Source organism: Mustela erminea, chromosome 13 (genome assembly GCF_009829155.1).
Source record: "Mustela erminea isolate mMusErm1 chromosome 13, mMusErm1.Pri, whole genome shotgun sequence".
Lineage (NCBI taxonomy): Eukaryota > Metazoa > Chordata > Mammalia > Carnivora > Mustelidae > Mustela > Mustela erminea.
Window position 1 is genome coordinate 74,967,350 of NC_045626.1, and position 19,931 is coordinate 74,987,280.

General features: G+C 48.7%; 2 protein-coding genes across 10 annotated transcripts in view; one reads left to right on the forward strand and one right to left on the reverse strand.

The window, feature by feature from the left end:
• Positions 1-4,981: 4,981 nt before the first annotated feature.
• On the forward strand, positions 4,982-8,941 carry ALKBH2 (alkB homolog 2, alpha-ketoglutarate dependent dioxygenase). 2 transcript variants are annotated; one of them, XM_032310260.1, is made up of 4 exons: positions 4,982-5,326; positions 5,467-5,888; positions 7,170-7,368; positions 8,614-8,941. In XM_032310260.1, exons 2-4 carry the CDS (start codon positions 5,612-5,614, stop codon positions 8,918-8,920), a joined length of 783 nt encoding a protein of 260 aa, XP_032166151.1. In that variant the 5' UTR covers positions 4,982-5,326; positions 5,467-5,611; the 3' UTR covers positions 8,921-8,941. The 2 variants fall into 2 exon arrangements, with proteins under 2 accessions (XP_032166151.1, XP_032166150.1); XM_032310259.1 differs by having other exon boundaries at positions 4,982-5,125.
• Positions 8,942-9,109: 168 nt separating this feature from the next.
• Positions 9,110-19,931, reverse strand: part of USP30 (ubiquitin specific peptidase 30) — a 28,756-nt gene continuing 17,934 nt past the window's right edge. For 4 of the 8 annotated variants that reach the window (XM_032310258.1, XM_032310256.1, XM_032310255.1 and 1 more), the window contains 6 exons: positions 16,977-17,036; positions 16,374-16,460; positions 15,502-15,582; positions 15,180-15,399; positions 12,927-13,047; positions 9,110-11,428 (listed from right to left, as the gene is read on the reverse strand). In XM_032310258.1, coding sequence (XP_032166149.1) covers positions 11,164-11,428; positions 12,927-13,047; positions 15,180-15,399; positions 15,502-15,582; positions 16,374-16,460; positions 16,977-17,036 — 834 coding nt within the window. In that variant the 3' untranslated portion in view covers positions 9,110-11,163. The remainder of the gene's footprint in view (positions 11,429-12,926; positions 13,048-15,179; positions 15,400-15,501; positions 15,583-16,373; positions 16,461-16,976; positions 17,037-19,931) is intronic. The other 4 variants (XR_004278015.1, XR_004278012.1, XR_004278014.1 and 1 more) reach the window with 4 other exon arrangements.

Below are 19,931 nucleotides of genomic sequence, written 5' to 3' on the forward strand. Positions count from 1 at the left end.
CTCTCAGGTACAGGTCCTCATCCTGTTTTCACAAAACTTATTTTACTGACAGCAAGCTAAAGCCGAGTGCGGTCGTGCGTTTTGCCTAACCTGTAAGGTCTGGGGGAGACTTTAACTGAGCTCTTGAAGATTACACTCCAAACTCCGCATCCTCTTCAAGGCACCACCGCCCCCCTCCCACACACACACCGGCAGTCCTTGTTCCGCGTTCCCTCCCCACATCCCAACCGACCATGGGTCCTCTTGGTTCTATCTGCAATATAAACCCCAGATTCCACGGCCCCTCTTCATCACCTAGCTACACTCCCTGGCTGCTCTCACTCTTTCTTCCGAGAGTGATACTTTGAAATGGAAATTACATCGTGGTAATCCCGGCGTAACAATCCTCCCTACGGTTTCCAAATTTTAGAATAAACCCGTTTCTTACCCGGCTGGCAGAGCTGTATCCCTCTAACCGAAGCCCCTACTACTGTGAGGTGACTGCCATAGCCAGCGTGTCCCTTATGTGGCCTGTGCTCTCTCGCTCGGTCTGCCTCCCTACCTGGTAAGCTTTGGGTCTCAACTCAGGTCCCTTCCTCTTGATAAGGGAACAAAACAAGCTGACGACCGAGCAGAAGAGGATACCCTCCCCCTCCCCTGCCTGGTTGGGACCTGTGTGACATTCTTCTAGGAATCTCCCATCTTCTGTTAAATACCTTGCTAGAGGGGGAAAAACCACCTTAACCTGACAATGGCAAAGGCCTCAAAACCCCGGGTATCTTGTAGGTTCTCTTTAGTATATGAAAGTTCTGTTGAAGCCATTTTCCTTACCTCCCCCAATCCCTTTGTATTACCTCCCCCCACCTCACAACCCTGGGGCAGCAGTTCTTTCTGCTTCAGGGACCCCATGCTTCAGTAAACCATCACTTTGCACCACAGATGTCTCAAGAATTCTTTCTTGGTCCTCCGGCTCTGCACTCCACCCCACTGAACCTCACCTATATTCTAAACCTTCATCACTCTGGAAGGCCTTCCCCTCTGCCCCCACGTTCTAGCTGGTCACTCCATAGCTTCTACACTATCTTAAATTATCTTATGCATTCTTTGCTTGTTTATTTGTCTCCATCTCCAAAATTTAACCCTGCTGGGGGCAGGTGATGTGGGAAACAAAGGCAGAAAATTAAATGTCCACTGACAAATACTTGAGGCAGGCAAAGTATAATGTCCTTCCTGGAAGCTTCTAGTGTTCTCAATGCCTTGCTAGAGGGAAAAGCAACCTTAGTTTGACAATGGCCAGGCCTCCAGTGTCCTGTGAGTCGTCTTTAGTATATGAAAATGCTTTTGGAACGTCCCTTATCTTTACTTCCCCCACCCTGCAAAGTGTATAGTCAGTTGCTCCTCACAGTCCCAGGGCCCTGGGGAGCTAATTTCACCTGTGGGTCCAGTCCTCGTGCCTTAATGATGAGGGAGCACGAGGCTGGCTGAAGACAAAGCAAAAGCTAGCGCCTTGCACACCCCTCTCTATCCACTCCCCCTCGGTAATAATGTGTAGCATTCCTCACGCAGCCCTGACTGCCCTGAACAATAAGCAAATAGTTAACTTGCAGAGCAAGACAGGAATCTCCCAACTATCTTGATGTTAATGGCTTGCTAAAAGACAACCTTGGTCTTCTGGCACCTCGTAGACCCTCTTTAGCATATGAAAACTCCATTGAAACCTTCCTCCCCCTCACCTTCCCCCAACTGCAGGGTACATAACCTGCCATCCCTCACAGCCCTAGGCAGCAGCTCTTCCTGCCCACGGGTCCCCGTGCTTTAATAAACCACCATTTTGCACCAAAGATGTCTCAAGAATTCTTTCTTGGTCATCGGCTCCGGACCTCAGCCCACCGAACCTCATCTAGGCTCTAGAACTTCATCATTAACAAAACTATTATTTTGCACCCAACATGTCTCAGAATTCTTTCTTGGCTCTTGACTCGGGACCCCAACTAACCTCATCTATATTCCAAAAAATGGCATCACAGAGACTTTATCCCCCTGTCGTGTTCTTGTGCCTAGGGCAAGGAGCCTGGTGTGTCAGGGGAGAAACTCATAACTCAAATCAGGGCACCTGTGTGGCTCAGTGAGTTAAACCTCTGCCTTCAGCTCAGGTCATGATCTCATGGCTCTGGGATTGAGTCCTGCATCGGGCTCTCTGCTCAGCAGGGAGCCTATTTCCTCCTCTCTCTGTCTGCCTACTTGTGATCTCTGTCAAATAAATAAATAAAGTCTTTAAAAAAAAAAGAAACAAACTTATATATATTCCTATTTAAAACAAACAAACAAGAAAAACCTCAAAATCCTGTACCCTTCCGGCCACTTTTAAATACATTCAGTTTGGGTACAAAGTGAAACACAACACTTAACATGTGCCCCTGCAATCCCACTCCTAGGTGTTCACCCAAGTGCAATTAAAATCTGCATTCAGGAAAGCTTATACCAGAATGGATACAGTGACTTCATTTGTAATTGCACTGAGCTAGAAACAACTCAAAGGCCCCTCAGCTGAGGTGGGGTGATCAGGTAAACAAATCTTAGGGTATCCATACCACACAGTGCTACTGAGGCATAAAAGAAACAACCGAAACAATGGTACATCCTAAAAGCATTAAGCTGAATGAATGGCCAGACACCAAAGGCTATCTATGATTTTATTCATAAATTCTAGAAAAGAGGCACCTGGGTGACTCAGGTTGTGTCTGCCTTGGGCTCAGGTCATGACCTCAGGAATCGGCATCCAGCCCCACATCCGGCTTCCTATCAGCGGGGAGCCTGCTTCTCCCTCTCCCTCTGCCTGCTGCTCTCCCTGCTTGTGCTCTCTCTCAAATAAATAAAACCTTTTTTTTTTTTAATTCTGGAAAAGACAGAAGTATAAGGACTGGAAACTGCTGGTTGCCAGGGGCGGGGCGGTGGGGGGCTGTGGCATCGGACAAGGGCGAGTTTCTAACCCAGAGGCTTGGGAGAATTTTGTGGGGTGACACAACCGTTGTGGATCTTGATTGTGGTGGTGGTCACACAACTCTGTACTTTGACCAAAATCTGGAACTGTGCACTAAGAAGATTCAAAACACAGGTCCCGAATCCCACGGAGCTTTCATTGTGATGAAGTCCCAGAACCTAAGTCAGGTTCGGTGGGGTGAGGAGGTTCGGAGCCGACTGATGAGGGAGCAGGAGGCTGGCTGAGAACGGAGCAGGGGCTGGCACCTTGCACCCCCTCTCCACCTACTCCCCTTGGTAATATGTGTGACATTTCACAGGCACCCCTGACTGCCCTACAAGAAGAGCAAATGGTTATCTTGCAGAGATCACAGTCCTGCAAGGCAGGAGTCTCTCTTGGTTTACAAATGTCCTTGAGATTTACAACAAAGAAGTTACCTTATCAATAGCCCAATTTCCAAAGATACATAACTCAGTTCCTCAAGCCCTAACGTCACCTTCCCCTCCATAAAAAAACCGAAGGAGACAGAGGTAGAAGGAAAAGTAAATAAAGTTAAATTTCTTTTAAGACCTAAATCTCACTAACAAGGACGTTTGATAGCAGGAATGTAACATTCCACCAGGAGACTCCCAAATGTCTTTTTGTTAGTGCCTCATTAGAGGGAAAGTGGCCTTGGTTTGATAGTAACCAGGCCTTCAATATCCTGACAGTCTTCTTTACCCCAATAGCCCTTCTGAACAACCCTTTGTCCTCACCTACCCAACTCCTATGTATATAACCAGCCACTCCTCACATGCCCGGTGCAGCAGCATCTCCGTCTGCCCACGGGTCCTGTCCCCGTGCTTTAATAAACCACCATTTTGCACCAAAGATGTCTTAAGAATTCTTTCTTTAGTCGTCAGCTCCGAACCTCACCCCACCGAACCTCACCTAGGTTCAAGAACTTCATCACGACGACTAAAGAAAGAATTCTTAAGACGTCATTGGTGCAAAATGGTGGTTTATTAAAGCACGGGGACAGGACCCGTGGGCAGGAAGAGCTGCTGCCCCGGGTTGTGAAGGTGGGCATGTTATATACCCCACGGTTGGGGGAAGGTGGGAGGGCCTACAAGGTGCCCGGGGGAGTCTTTGCCCTTATGGCTTGATCAATGTCGTCCTTAGGTCAGGCATTAACATCAAGATAATTGGGAGATTCTTGCTGGGGCATTATGATCCGGCTATCATTTACATTCCCTTCTACCCCAGTCTCCTCCAGTTTATGGTGGGAGGGGGACATTAGGGCTTCAGGAACCAAGAGTTATTTGCCTCTGGAAATTTGTGCTATTGATAAGGTAACCTCCCTGTTTAGGTCTCTAGGACATCTTGTAGGGCAAGGGAGATTCCTGTTCTGCAGGATTGCGATCCCTGCAAGTTAACTATTTATCGTTTTATGGCGATCAGGGGTGCCTGAGGAATGCTACACATATGGAGGGGAGCGGGTGAAGAGGGGGTGCACGGCGCCAGCTTTTGCTTTGTCCTCAGCCAGCCTCCTGCTCCCTCATCAATTGCACTGGGGGAGACAGAGAATCATCAAAAATGAGGAGCGATGACAGAACCTGACATTTATTTGGAACGCAGAAGCATTCCTCGTGAGTCCTGCCATCTAATCCTCACAAGGCTCTCGCTGCGGAGGTTTCATAGCCCTCACTGTGCTGGTGAAGCTACAAGGGACCTGCAGGAACCACACAGCCAGAGTGGTGGAGACGAATGCGGAAGCCATGGGGTCAAGCTCCCACCAGGCGGCCCACCTCCCAGTCTGGACGCCCACCGAATCCCCAGGGGGAGGCGACAGGGAACAACAGCCCCCAAACCACCGAGGATCCTCCTAGGGCAGGGACGGAGCAGCTGGGCAGAATACCCTCGGGGCCTGCAGCGCGTCCAGGCGGCCAACAGGTGGCGCCAGGGAGCAGCTCATCACACTGCTTCCGCCTAAGTGCCTACATTTCCCAGCGGGCCCCGGAAATCTACCCGGAAGTGACTTTCCGGCCCCGGTGTTATCTTTTTCCCGCGGGCCCCGCCTCTGGTGTTTGCAGGGTCCGGGGGCGGCGCTGCTCCTGTCTTGTGTGTCAGGGCCCCCCACCCCGCCCAGAACGTCGTCACAGTTCTTATTTTCTATCGGAGTTTGATGTACGTATGACCACGTGTAACTGTTTTGCGTTCAGATTCTGAGTCCTGGCCATTTGAAGATCACTATACTTACCTAAGGGGATACTGACGTGGGAGGCCGGTCGGTAGTGAGCGAAAAGGAGACCGGGAGTCTCCTCTGGGTGACTTTGGGCAAACCCCCTTCCCTTCTCCAGGCGTGCCAGGCTGGGCTTTCTTGAAAAGGTCAGGTGCTTCGGGATGGAATGCACACATTTGGGGTTTTGCAAGCCTGCGGGCTGATTGTGATGCATAGCCAGGGGTGGGGGGACCCAGGACATCCTGAGGGCCCCTTTAGACTTCAACATACTCTGCTTCCTTTCTAGGACATGGTGTTAAAAGTGGGAACTTGAAAACACCGAGGAGAATTCTCGGTCAACAAGCCAAACTTTTAAGCATCTGGGCCAGAGTCTGGCCCATCTCTCTCCGCCCTGCCGCTGGCTCCCAGATCCTTTGCTTTGTGGAGACAGAATGGACAGATTCCTGGTGAAGGGGGCATTAGGGGGCCTTTTGGGAAAGAGGGAGCCAGAGGAGAGCAGAGAAGGCCCTTCAGGGCTGAGAGGAGACAAGGAGAGCAGCGGGAAAAGGTCCAGGACAGAAACCCCGGCGAATGCAGGCCACTCAGCGGGCCCCAGCTGGCGGCACATCCGAGCCGAGGGCCTGAGTTGTGATTACACAGTCCTGTTTGGCAAAACCGAAGCAGACAAGATTTTCCAGGAGCTGGAGCAAGAAGTGGAATATTTTACAGGTAAGCCGAGGACTTGCAGGGTGTGCGTGTTGAAGACTTGTTTTGAAAAAACTAGTGCTTTGTGTTTGTAGAAATCCGAACTCAGGAGCCATTAATTGCTGGTGACTTCATTAACTGATTCAACACATACTCTCTGGGCATCTCTGCTCCAGGCACCATGTTGGGCACTTGGCATACAAACTGGAGAAAAGATTGCCTGCCTACCAGGAGCTGACAGACTTGAGAGTGATTTGCGACCTGGCTGTCATTAGAATCAGCTGGGAAAGTTAAAAAAAAAAAAAAACAAACCAAAAAGATGCTGGGTTCTATGCGAGACCAGCTGAATCAGAGTAGCTGGGTGGTGGGGGAGGGGGTGTACAGCCTCGGCATCAGTGTTTTTAGAAAGCCTCCAGGTGACTGTAAAGTGCTGCTGGTCTAGTAGGAGAGACAGCATATAACCAGGTAATTCCCCCACAGGAGGGTTCTTGGCATCACCACCAACACTCCCACCTCCGCTCAAGGCCAGAGTGGGGAAGGGGAGACCTTGTTGCTTCTGAGAACTGGGATCACCTGACCCCTCCCCACCAGTCTAGTAGTTGTTCCAAGGTGCTGCTGATGCTGTTGGTCCTATTGGTCCAGGAACACACATGGAGAACTCCTGAAAGGTGGCAGAGCACGTGGAGGCAGAGAAAAAGGCCATGGGAGGGGCACTTGGGTGGCTCAGGGGGTTAAGCCTCTGCCTTCGGCTCAGGTCATGGTCTCAGGGTCCTGGAATCCAGCCCTGCATGGGGCTCTCTGCAGAGAGGGGAGCCTGCTTCCCTCTCTCTCTCTCTCTGCCTGCCTCTCTGCCTACTTATGATCGCTCTGTCAAATAAAATCTTTTAAAAAGAAAAAGCCCACAGAAGACCCCTCCCAGCCTGCAGCCTTCACTGTGTTAGCTTCATCTCTTGGGGACCCCACACCCTTAGTCCCCACGGTTGGCAGAATCACCCTAGTGTGTAGCCTGACTTCAGCTTGCTTGCATTTCAGCCTCTTATTAGTTAGTTTCCCCTGGAATTAAGACAATTAAGGCATGTTGTTTAAAAAAAAAAAAAAAATTGGTCGAGAGCATGTTTCTCTGTGTAGGACAAGATCACTGTCTTCCATGAACATTTTGGGCAAGCCACAGTGATTTTTGTCTTTGGTCAGAAAGTGAAATATTACTCCTTTTTCAGTTCCCACTCGATCTCGAATCTTCAGGGAGCAAGCATGTGGGCTCCTCACACACCTGCTCTTCTGAGCTGCCCTGTTTTATCTGCGCAGGTGCGCTGGCCAGGGTCCAGGTGTTCGGGAAGTGGCACAGCGTGCCCAGGAAGCAAGCCACCTATGGCAATGCAGGGCTGACCTACACGTTCTCGGGCCTCACTCTGTCTCCAAAGCCCTGGATCCCAGTTCTAGAGCATGTCCGGGATCGTGTTTCTGTGGTGACAGGAGAGACCTTCAACTTTGTGCTTGTCAACAGGTGACATTCTGGGTTTTTTTTCTTTTTCCTTTTTAGGGTACTGGACTGAATTGTATAAATCTGCTTCTTCTGAGGGCAGGAGTTTAAGATTCCTTTTTTTTTTTTTTTAATTTAAATTCAGGTAGCCCACACAGAGTACAACCTTAGTTTCAGAGGTAGAGGTCAGTGATTAGTCAGTTGCGTAGAACACCCAGTGCTCATCAGATCAAGTGCCCTCCTTCATGCCCGACCCCCGGGCCCCCTCCCCTCCCCTCCAGCAGTCCTGTTTGTTCCCTAGAGTTAAGACCCACCATATTTCATTTGTACAACAGATACCTTAGTGCAGCAAGGATGTGGCCAGGACAGCATCTACCTTTAGGTCCTTATGGAGCCCAGGCCTCAGTGGGAAGTTGAGAGGTGATTCTCTTGTGAACAATCCGCTGAACAAGATCATTTCAGATGCTATTAAGTGTCTTGAAGAAAATTAAACAGGCTGATTTAGGGTTTGAGGGCAGGGTTTCGCACCAGCAACGTTCTGACGTTTTGGGCAAGATAATTCTGTTGTCCAGGCTGTCCTGTGCTTTGTGGGATGTGAGCAGCTTCCCCGGCTTCCACCTGCTGGATGCCAGCAGCAACCCAACCCCATCACAGCCACCAGAATGTCTCCAGACACTGCTGAGCATCCACTGGGGGAGAGAACCACCCTGTTTTCCAACCCTGAGTTCAGGGGAAGGTGGTTAGCGGAGGGCTCCCTGAGGTGCTGATGTTGGAGCTGTAGACTACATGGAGAGAGGGAATAAGCCACACAGACATCCTGAGGAAGAGCAGAGAGGGCTTGGAGCGTGTATGGAGCAGAAAGCCCCCCGAGACTGCTGGAGCAGCAAATGAGGGGAAGGAGAGAGGGCTGTCCTGAGCTCAGAGATGGGCAGGGGCCAAATTGGCAAGGACTCGGGGTATTTTTATTCTAAGTGTGGGGAGAAATCATTTAAAGGTTTACATACATGAACCGGGAAAACCCCAAGATGAGCTTTCAGCTGCTTTTGGTGAGTTACATTTTAAAGCACATGATCGAACACGAGCAGATTGAGTGGGAATGCTTTAGGCTTGGCTCATCTGCGGACCCAGAGGAGGCCCTCTAGCCCCTGCAGAACGACAGCGGGGGCCGCTCGCGGCACCTGTCACACTGTAAGGAAGTGAGGATTCGGCCCTGTTGGCACGTTCTAGGAGAGGGCTGTTTTGTAAACTGGGCCTGTGTTGTCACTGCAGGTACAAGGACGGCCGTGACCACATCGGGGAGCACAGAGACGATGAACGAGAACTGGCTCCTGGGAGCCCCATAGCCTCTGTCTCCTTCGGGGCCTGCAGAGACTTCTTCTTCCGGCATAAGGATTCCCGGGGGAAAAAGCCCACCCGGAAGGTAGAGGTGGTCCGGCTTCAGCTGGCACACGGGAGTTTGCTCATGATGAACCACCCGACCAACACTCACTGGTACCACAGTCTCCCCATACGAAAGAAGATTCTAGCTCCACGGGTCAATCTGACATTTCGCAAAATTCTGTCTGCTAAAAAGTAAAAACTTTGTCGGTGGTTTGTACTTCTCTTTTCTCCTTCCCTTTCTACTTCAAGAGGGAGATGGCATCTCTTTTCCCAGCAGGGAACATAGGAAAGGCTTCATCCAAGCATGGGGCTTATTACATAACAATGCAGAATACAGAGAGGATGGTTGTAGCAAATTGGTCAGTTATGAAAGAATACCAGTTGATTTTTTTTTTTTTCCTAACAAAAAGATTCTTTTATTACTATAATACACAGCAGATACAAAAGGTACCTTTAGCAAATACAGAAATCAGCAGTTATGGCATAAACTACTCGTGTAACTTAGGTTTTTGCCAAGAGAAGCCGCTCTGTAAATAACTTAAAGCTAGAAAGGTGATGTTGCGGCTGCTACTTAATGCCTAATAATTTACAAAACGAGGACGTCAGCTTTACATCCGGCTCAGAGACCTTACACAGACACCCTGGCCTCTGACCCACCATCTGCTTCCAGCTGAACGTTCTGTGCCCTGCATCTCTTTAGCGGCAGGTTTCAAAGAGGAAGCGGAGGCAGGAAAGCAGTTAACCGAGAGCTACAGCTTCACGGTTCGATGTAAGGTCATGTCACTGGGTGTTTGTTCCCCGGATTTGGGCAAAACAGCTCTGCTCACGGCAACATCCCAGCCAGGGCCTGCGACGGAATCGGGAAGGACACTTCACACGGCTCCTCTCTCCGGGTGTCCGTGGCCCATAGAACCTTCCACAGTACCTTCAGTCAGTCATTAAGTTGTGAGTGTTTGGGGTGTGCGCTGGGCCTGGCGAGACAGTGATGCCCTGGGCCCCTGGCGCCCTTAGTGGACACCCGGGTCTGGGCTGGCAGCACTTACCAGCCCGCACCCCCACTGGAGGAAGGCCAGGTCTCGGCCTTGCCTCGGGGGACCTTTCAGAAAGCTCAGATTCCAAATCTTAACTCTCAAGAGTCCATTTGAATTTTGTTTTGTTTTTAAATAAAAAGCCTAGCTACAACATAGCTACTGCCGTGTCCTCGCTCTCCCTGTGGCGCTGGGCTGTATCCAGGAGCCTTCTCCAAAGAGGGACGGGAATGCTCAGTAGAGTCTTTGTGTTGGGCTGTGGGGAGCCAGTAAATGTATAGAGTATGGACCTATAACAAAACGACAATACTAGATGATCAGCGGCAAGGATAGTTTTTTTACAAATTGATAACTTTCTTTTCTTCTGTGGAAAGGGCTGGGGTTTGGATGCTCGCTGAGCATTAAGCCTTCCCTCTGCTAAACAAGGAAGCCCGACTGCAGCCCTGTGGTCCGTGCCCTTCCCACCCCAGCTCCCGAACCCAGGCAAGGACTGTCCTCTCACATGGCCCCCAGTGGCACCTGCAAACCTTGGGAATGCTGCAGGGGCAACAGAATTCAAGATAACTGTCCATCTGGCCGGTGCGGGGAGGCTTCGTGTAAAAACAGGCTTTGTCCAGAGTGGTTGGCGCAGACACTGCTCTCTGCCCACTGTTCACAGTCTGATGACGGACCCTCATCACGTCCCCCAGCCAGCGTGCTCACAGCAGAAGCGAGCAGCAAGCAGCTCAGAGCTGATGGGCCAGATTTGGCAGGTGCACTTTGATGACATAGAAAGAATCCAAAGATTAGAAAAGACCCACAAAAAGAGAAGGCGGGTGTTCTTCAGGCATCTTTTAGCTGTCCTGTTGCTCTCCATGGAGAAACTTGGAAGGAGCAGAGCTTTTCAAAAGTTGTTCCGAGGACTCTCAGACAAGGTGTATTTTCCAGAATGGACGTGCTACAAAAGCAATTGAAAGGGAAAGGCACTTTTTCTTCTAAATTGTTGCCTTTAATAATTTAACCTTTTATGGGCCTGCTTATTAAAAATAAAAGATCTATGCTGAAACCGACTGGAGGATTAGGGAAAGTTACCTCCCCTCTGAGAACACCTAACATAGCCGAATATAAAAAAAGGTGGCTTCCGGAACCGGGTGTCATTTAATTACCTGTATCAGATGAGTAAAAAGACGTTGTAGACAGAGTGAATGCTGTCAGAGCACAGCGAGGACACCACCCAGTGCACTCTCGCAAAGCTGTTCAGGGGGCCGGATTTGGTTTGAACTGGGGCCAGCGGCTCCTTTATGGAGCCTGCTCTGAGAACACCCAGAAGGCGGAGGGCTCTGGCAGGGGCCGTCTGTGCACACACACACAGTCAGATCTTGCCTGGTTCCTGGCTGGCGTGGACAATGCCATCGGCTCTGAGGCAGGGCAGTCATTCTTCTGCCCTGTACTCCCGGCCCTGGTGCTGCATCTTGGAAAGAACGCGCTCGTAGAACAGCAGGTAGGCGCTGGAGGACAGGACCTCCTGTAGGCTGGCCTTGCGGACCGTGTCGTCAGAGATCCACAGCCACTGGTTGCTGGTTGAAAGAGGGTTCTTGGCTGATGGCGGGGACCGTCGGTAAGTCACAAAGTGTCCCGAGTGCATGTCTCCATGGTGGACCACAACTGCCATCAGCCGGAAGAGGTATGTGGAGGAGCTGAATGGGAGGAACACAGGCAAGCTGTTTACAGACACACACAAAAAAGGGTCCTGGGCAAAACTGAAAAGTGAAAGAATCCTAGATATTCAGTGATGGGGGACTGCTTCAAGGGTACCTTCATACAAGTGAATACTACACAACCCTTAAAATGCAGACGGGGTTGATATCCAGGATCTATAATGAACTCCTCAAACTCAACACACACGAAACAGGCAAACATATCAAAAAAATGGGAAGAAGATATGAACAGACACTTCTCCAATCAAGACATACAAATGGCTATCAGACACATGAAAAAATGTTCATCATCATTAGCCCTCAGGGAGATTCAAATTAAAACCACATTGAGATATCACCTTACACCAGTTAGAATGGCCCAAATTAACAAAACAGGAAACAACATGTGTTGGAGAGGATGTGGAGAAAGGGGAACCCTCTTACACTGTTGGTGGGAATGCAAGTTGGTGCAGCCTCTTTGGAGAACAGTGTGGAGATTCCTCAAGAAATTAAAAATAGAACTTCCCTATGACCCTGCAATTGCACTCCTGGGTATTTACCCCAAAGATACAGATGTCGTGAAAAGAAGGGCCATGTGTACCCCAATGTTTATAACAGCAATGGCCACGGTCGCCAAACTATGGAAAGAACCAAGATGCCCTTCAATGGACGAATGGATAAGGAAGATGTGGTCCATATACACTATGGAGTATTATGCCTCCATCAGAAAGGATGAATACCCAACTTTTGTAGCAACATGGACGGGACTGGAAGAGATTATGCTGAGTGAAATAAGTCAAGCAGAGAGAGTCAATTATCATATGGCTTCACTTATTTGTGGAGCATAACAAATAGCATGGAGGACATGGGGAGATGGAGAGGAGAAGGGAGTTGGGGTAAATTGGAAGGGGAGGTGAATCATGAGAGACTATGGACTCTGAAAAACAATCTGAGGGGTTTGAAGTGGCGGGGGGGTGGGAGGTTGGGGTACCAGGTGGTGGATATTAGAGGGCACGGATTGCATGGAGCACTGGGTGTGGTGAAAAAATAATGAATACTGTTTTTCTGAAAATAAATAAATTGAAAAAATTAAAAAAAAAATGCAGACGGGGGCTTCCTGGCATGGGGAAGACACCTGTCCCATGAGTGGACGTCCATTAATGTGGCAGGTGTACACAGAAGACCTTAAAGGTTTGACTACTGTCTCGGAGGTGTCCCAAGAAATCTGAAATTCCCTCCTTTGTACTTTATATATGCATTCCCACATGTATACACAGAACATACATATTTAAATTCTACGTACTTCAAGAATTCTAATTTTTAAAGTGCTTTCCATTTGGGACAAAAATAAACAGGAATGTGTAATAGTGAGATTACACCTTAAGATGAAAGAACAAATGTCTATGTTGTCATCCGTTTCTTTGCAAAGCTAATTCTGGAAACCGAGAGAACCAGCAGCTATGAGAAATGAAGACTGTGCCTCCCCAGAGCAGCTCACCTGTAGTCAGGAACCACCGGGAGCGGGAAGGGCATCTGGGCTGGCAGGGGAGGCAATAAAGATGGGGAGCAGGCACCATTCATAAAAATTTGTGGTTTTGGGCCCGCAGGCTGATTCAGAACTGCAAGAGAAAAAGGCTCCAGGTGATTACAGCAGCAGTAGCTGTGGGACAACACAACACAGCCTCCACTACCTTGAGTTTAACTCCCCGACAATGCTGCAAAGAAAAAAACAAGCAGTTCATTTTGTGTTAGGTTGATTCCTACTTTTTTGTATTTTTGTTTTGTTTTCTTTAGATTTTATTTATTTGAGAGAGAGAGCAAAGTGAGCAGGGGAAAGGGGAGGGGGAGAACTGTAGTTCCCACTGAGCGAGAAGCCCGACTCGATCCCAAGACCCTTGAGATCATGACCTGAGCCAGAGGCAGACACTTAACGGCCTGAGCCACCCAGGCACCCCTACCTTTTTGTCACTGACATTCTTAATCCAGGGTAGGAAAAGTGGGTCTAGCTTCTAGTCTGCTGCTTACTTTGACAGCTTTGTGAATCTTAAAGCTCCCTGTCCGTTTGCTAAAGATCCGCCAGTTAGGCTGTAGCTAATTTACTGGCATTTCAACCTAAACCAAGGTTTCTCAACCTTGACACTGCTGACACATTGGCTGAATAACTCTTGCTTGTCGGGGCTATCCTGCACATCAGGGGATGTTTCTGGCATCCCTGGCCTCTACCCACCAGATGCCAGTAACACCCGTCTATCGGTTGTAACAACCAAAAATGCCACTGGCCACTGCCCCATGTCTCCTGGGCAACAGAACTCCCTGGTTAGAACCACTACCTAAACATTCTCTATTCTTTAATTTCCAGCTTCTGAAGAATACCAACATATAACCATGTTGATAAATGTTGATGGGTGTAGATAAAATAGTGAAGGAGATCTTGACCTCTCTTAACAACTGAGCCACTCAGGCGCCCCAAGATCTTGACCTCTCTTTCCTGAGTCACACTCAAGGGCCTGTAAGTACCCAGCAGGCCCCGTCAGCCGTACAGTAGCCACGGCCAGCATGCTGTGGCAATGAGCAGACCCGGAGCCCCGGCTGGGAGAGGAGGGATCCAGGGTGAGCCGGGCCTGGATTTAAAACGGCGGCCGGGGCACCTGGGCAGTTGTTAAGTGTCTGCCTTTGGCTCAGGTCATGATCCCAGGGGCCTGGGATTGAGTCCTGCACTGGGCTCCCTACTTGTTGGAAAGCCTGCTTTTCCCTCTCCCACTCACCCTGCTTGTGTTCCCTCTCTCGCCGTCTCTCTCTGTCAAATAAATAAATAAAATATTTTTAAAAATAAAATAAAATAGCAGCCAAAGACTGAGCCCTCTTCCCACTGCAATGACTCTGATGTTCGTTTACAGATCCACTGAAAAAAGGTAAAATAGTCTTCCTGTGAATGGCGTCCTGCCAGGCCGCACAACTGTGGAGGCAAGAAATTAAACGCAGCAAGGGGCTACTGAGTCAGGAGCATCTGGGCTGTGGGGAAGCCAGGCCTCTGACTGGACTGGAAGCAGGTGCGGGTGGGGAGTCTGGGCTCGGGGCCCTTAGAGTTGGTGGGTTTTCCTCGTCTACGTAATTCTAAAGAACTCAAGAAGCCAGAAAAGATAGCTTTTAAAAACTGCCCAGTGCTGCCTTCTGGTGCCCGTGCTCCCAGGGGACTGATGTTTGTCCTTACACCAGTCCTTTCAGCTCCCGGGGCCTCGATTTTCCCCTCAGCAAGACTGAGGGCAGTTAAGAGCGACCTGCTCCCTGGGGGCCGAGTCTCCCCGGGGGCCCAACTCAGCGATTAGTCTCCAGTGAGGAGGGAAGTAGAGGGAGATCAGTAAGGAGCTCAGTAATGAAGGTGTGATCTTTAGCCAGAGCTTTTCCTCCCCACATTTGCATAAAGGACAAGACCCTGCCTGGCCAGTTGAGCTCGATGCAATGCTAGGGGCCAATTATCATTCAGTCAAAAGGTCAGAAAACCATCTTAAGCTTTTCTTCCCACATTTTTATCAACTATGATACCGTTTTTAAAACCGTATACCTTTTTACTATGTACGTTTAACCTCTTTTTAGGGCTCTTCCCTCCTGTACCCCCAGTCCTGCTGTTCTAAGGAATTCAAGCAACCGCTGGACTAGCTCCCCTCGTGGCATAAGGGCCCCAGAAGGTGGTGACGCCAGATTCCTCTTCCCTGTGCCGGAAGTTCCGATCGGTGGCTCCTTGGGCACACACCTGGGGCAGGGGCGACCGGCCTGTCCTGCAGGTCCTGGGCAGGCCCCGCGGCCTCACTGGGCTTGGGGCTCGGCTGCCCGGGTTTGTGCCCAAGGAGGTGATACTTGTAGATGTCCATCATCAGGAACTCGTTGAACTGCACGTGCTCTTGCCGCTTCAGGGGCGTGCCATGGCTGGACCAGCTCAGCCGCTGCAGGTGGATGCACAGACACTGGGGGAGCTGCAGAGGGACAGAAAGCGGAGGGGGCCGCGTGTTGGAGGTGGGACACGGTGGGGGGGGTCCCTGAGGGCAGAGCCAACAAGGTGTGCGGGGTGGGCTCACCTTGCCCAGTTTCAGTTGTTTAACAAAGGTGGTCCTCTGGTGCTCCACCTTCTCCCCATTCAACGTGCCTTTGGCTTCGATCTGAAATAAGAGAAAGATGGCTCTGCAGAATTCCTTGGAATGAAATGTCTGTGGAGGGCTGTAGCCAGGTCCGTGTTAGGTCTGTATTTAGTTGGCACCTGACTTTGACCTGCGAAAGGAGCTCGGCTGCCCAGTTAACTGTGAGATGCTCTCATTGTTTTACCATTAAGTAACAGTGACAGTGGGAACAAGAGAAAGGATGGCATGACAAGGAACTCTGCTGCGGCGCGTCATCTATTTTGTTCTGTGTCTTCAGAAATTCTGGTCCCCATGGTTCCTCTTCTTCAGAGGATGACATGCGGACACTCAGGGGAGTCAAGCCCATGAGAACTGGCAGGTGAGTGCTCCCATCTCAGAGCACCACACTCACAGTTTCTCTTTAAACATTCTGCAGATGGGTGGCTCAGTGGTTTAAGGCCTCTGCCTTCGACTCAGGTCATGATCCCGGGGTCCTGGGATCAAGCCCCGCATTGGGCTCTCTGCTCAGTAGGGAGCCTGCTTCCTCCTCTCTCTCTGCTTGCCTCTCTGCCTACTTGTGATCTCTCTGTCAAATAAATAAATAAATCTTTTAAAAAAAAAATGTAAACATTCTGCAGATGAAGTAAACTCATCTGGGAAAGAGCTCTAGTCCATAGGCTACCGATTTCCCAGCCAAGTTACACAGCTGAGGCCGCAAAGCCCTCCTGGATCTAGTTGGAAGAGCTCAGGCCAGTGGAGAGCGGCAGCACGAGAGGTACTGCATCAGGACATCCGGACCAGCTCGGGGAAGACACCAGGCGTTAGAGGCATACCTGCGTACAATTGTCACATACGACGTCCCGCACCGATTCAGAGGAGATAAAGTGGTGAAGGCAGTGGTCCAGGGTCAGTGGATGCCCCTTAAGCATCAGAAAAGAAAATTCACGATTACCATTCAATTACAAGGTAACTATTAACAGAAGACAATGTGATCCCAGAGCTTTATTTTTGCTTATATGGGCAATAAAGCTTGAAAGATGCAACTGGATGTTCCCTGAGCATATGTGGAGCTCTCAAAGCTTCCTACACTTGCTGTTATGGGTGGATTCAAGGCTATGAGGACGTATATAACACTGCAGAAATGTATAGACTCCCACAGCGTTTTAGAGATCTTTGAATTTGAGATTAATACGTGTGTGTGTGTGTGTGTGTGTGTGTGTGGAGAAAAAGCCGAAATTCCTGAAACTGGAGAAAAACCATTCACTCTCTTCTCCCTGCAGATTGGCCATGGTACCACACACGACAACCAAGACAGGTTCAGCCAACCATGTGCCTGAGTAACGCACAGGACATCGGCTACACAAAGTGCCCCAAAGCCCGCTCAGATTTCAGTGTCTCCAAAACGGACCCCAAATAAACCATCGCTCAGTACATACCCACGTGGCAGCTGGGATACTCAGTGAAAGGCTGTCGAAGGTATCAAATCGAACAGGACTCTGAAACAAACATTGCAGAAAATCCAGAAAGGACGCACGTTCAAACCAGAGCTTTAGAGATGGGAAGACACATGCCTATGAAACAGTTTAGTATTTTGATGCCCAACGCTGACATAATGAAACACAGTGTACTTACCTAGAAGCAAATTCTATTTCAAACAACCCTGTCAATGTAAGCGGTACAGTAACACCGAAGGCCAGTTTATAAGATCACGGTAAAAGAACATCCCTGACCAGTAATGTAGGGATTTTATCCTCAGGAAATAACCATGGACAAAACTGTAAGGATGTTCATCCCAGCATTATTTAGAGCAGCAAAATGTGAATAGTTGAAATTTCTAGGGAACGATTAAATGAATTACATCATATCCACAGAAGAGCACGCTCTGTTCCAAATAGCACAGTAGGAGTGTGTGAGTGTACAGAAAGACACACCTATTATGTTATTAACTGCAAAAAATCCAGATGATAAAACAGGGTAAAAATTGCTGCTTTTGGTGATGGCAAAGTAGCTTAGCTAGACTAGCTGTCCTTGAGATAATGCATAGAAATTCTGGACCAAAACAAAACACAAGCATTCGGATGACTGGAGAGCTACTGCCAAGTCCTGGGAAAACAGGAACTTTACAGAGAGATTTGCACTGTGTGACTTTTTGCTTGAGGGAACTCCCCAGCCTATGCTGTTTAGTATCAGGTGGCAGAAAGCTGCATTCTCACAGGATGGAGGTCTCAGAAGACAGAGCCCAGGCTGGTACAGAGGCTGGGGGAAATCCCAGAAAGAGGGCAGCCACAGAGAGGATGAGGCCCCAGATCAATGTACAAACCCTACCCAGTTCCAAGACACGGACACGCAAGTGTGCACACCCACACAGGGAAACCCCCAGAGTCTAGCCAAAAAACTCAATCAAGAAGCTGAAAAATTGCCCCGAGATTTTGCTGCCCGACATGGGGAAAACAGTTTGGCTTTGAGCTCAGCCCAGTCAACTGCACACTGGAACAGAATTCATTATTTTTCAGAGAAATATAACGGAATCCAAGTCTCTACTACAATGTTAAATATGCAAAAAAAAAAATTACTAGACATACAGTGCGAAAAGGAAAATATGACCCATGGTGAAGGATCCCATGGATGACCTGGATACTGAAATTAACATGAGGGCCTTAAAAGAGAATTGTGACAAGTAAGCTCAAAGACACAAAGGAAGAGTTATTTAGTCCTGGTGGAGGACAAATGGAGAGTCTTAGATAAATGGAAACAGATAAATGGAAACTATAAAGAACCAAATGGATATTAAACAACTAAGAAAAATAACTGAAACGAATAGTTCCCTGAGGGGCGCCTGGGTGGCTCAGTGGGTTAAGCCTCTGCCTTCAGTTTGGGTCATGATCTCTGGGTCCTGGGATCGAGCCCCGCATCGGGCTCCCTGCTCAGTGGGGAGTTTGCTTCTCCCATTCTCTCTGCCTTTCTGGTGCTTGCTCTCATGTTCCCTCTCTCATAAATCAGTAAAATCTTGAAAGAAAGAAAGGAAGGAAGGAAGAAATGTTTGCTGGACAAGCAGAGTGAAGACAGAGCAGAGGCTATGAACTTGAAGATAAGTCCACAGACTTACCCAATTTGAAGGATGTGTAGGAAAGAGGTTGAAGATAAGTGAACCAAGCCTCAGTGAGTTGTGAAACAATACCAAGTGGACCAATGAGGAGAGAATGGGGTACACATAACGTTTTGGGAAAAAATAATGGCCCCCCAAATGTGCAAATTTGGTGAAAACCATAAAAGGTACAGAATTATGAGATTCAGCAAATTCCAAACAAATACAAAGAAAATGATACCTAGGCACAGGGCGGACAAACTGCTGAAGCTCAAAAGTAGCGAGAAAATCTTACAAGCTGGCAGAGAGAGAAAAACGAGATGTCACGTAAAGGAGGATGATGTGAATGATGCTGGAAATGCGTCCAAAAAGCTGGAGGCCAGAAGGCAAGAGAACAGCGCTTTCAAGTGACGAGCTGGAAGAAAGCAAGGCAGGCATGTGGGCGCCCCTGCCGAAGTCACCGCTGACTTACCGTTTCACCATGCAGGGAGACGAAGGGGAAGATCTAGGTGGAGGATAGTGCAGGCCCAAGTTGGATCAAAAGTAAGACAAGAGAAAGAGATATCCTATAAAAACCCTAATTAGGGGCACCTAACTCTTGATTTCATTTCAGGTCATGACCTCGGGGTTGTGAGATTGAGCCCTGCCTCAGGCACCACACTCAGCGGAGTCTGCTGGAGAGACTGTCTGTGCCTCTCCATCTGCCCACTCCCACCCCCCCCCCCCCCGCGCTCTCTCAAATAAATTAATTAATTAAATTACAAAAAAAAAAGGGAAGAAAGAAACACTACTTAGATGGAAATTAATCAGACAAAACAGACTCCAGGACAAAGATAAAATATTTACCAGAGAGAAAAAGGGACATTTTATCAAGACAGTGAGAGTCAACTCATCATTAGTAAATGTCTATGTACCTAACAGCAAAGTCTTATACGAAATTCTGCAAAAATAAAACTAAAAAAAGAAAAAGAAATGGATAATTCTAGCAGATTTAAGGAAGATTTAATTTAAGGAAGAAATAATACCAATCTTAACCAAAGTCTTTCAGGAAATGGGGGAAGGAACACTTCCCCACTCACGTTATGAGGGTAGTATGATCCCCGTAACAAAACCTGACAAGACATGACGAGAAAACTGTTAAGACTGATAGTCCTCAGAGACAGACACAAAGTACTCACAGTAAAGTGTTCATTCCAGAAACACAAAGCTAGTTTAACCTTAGAAAAAACAATCACTGCAATTCACCATGTTAATGGAATGAAAGAAAGTCATGATGCTGAGTGAAAGAAGCTAGTCAAGAACCAAG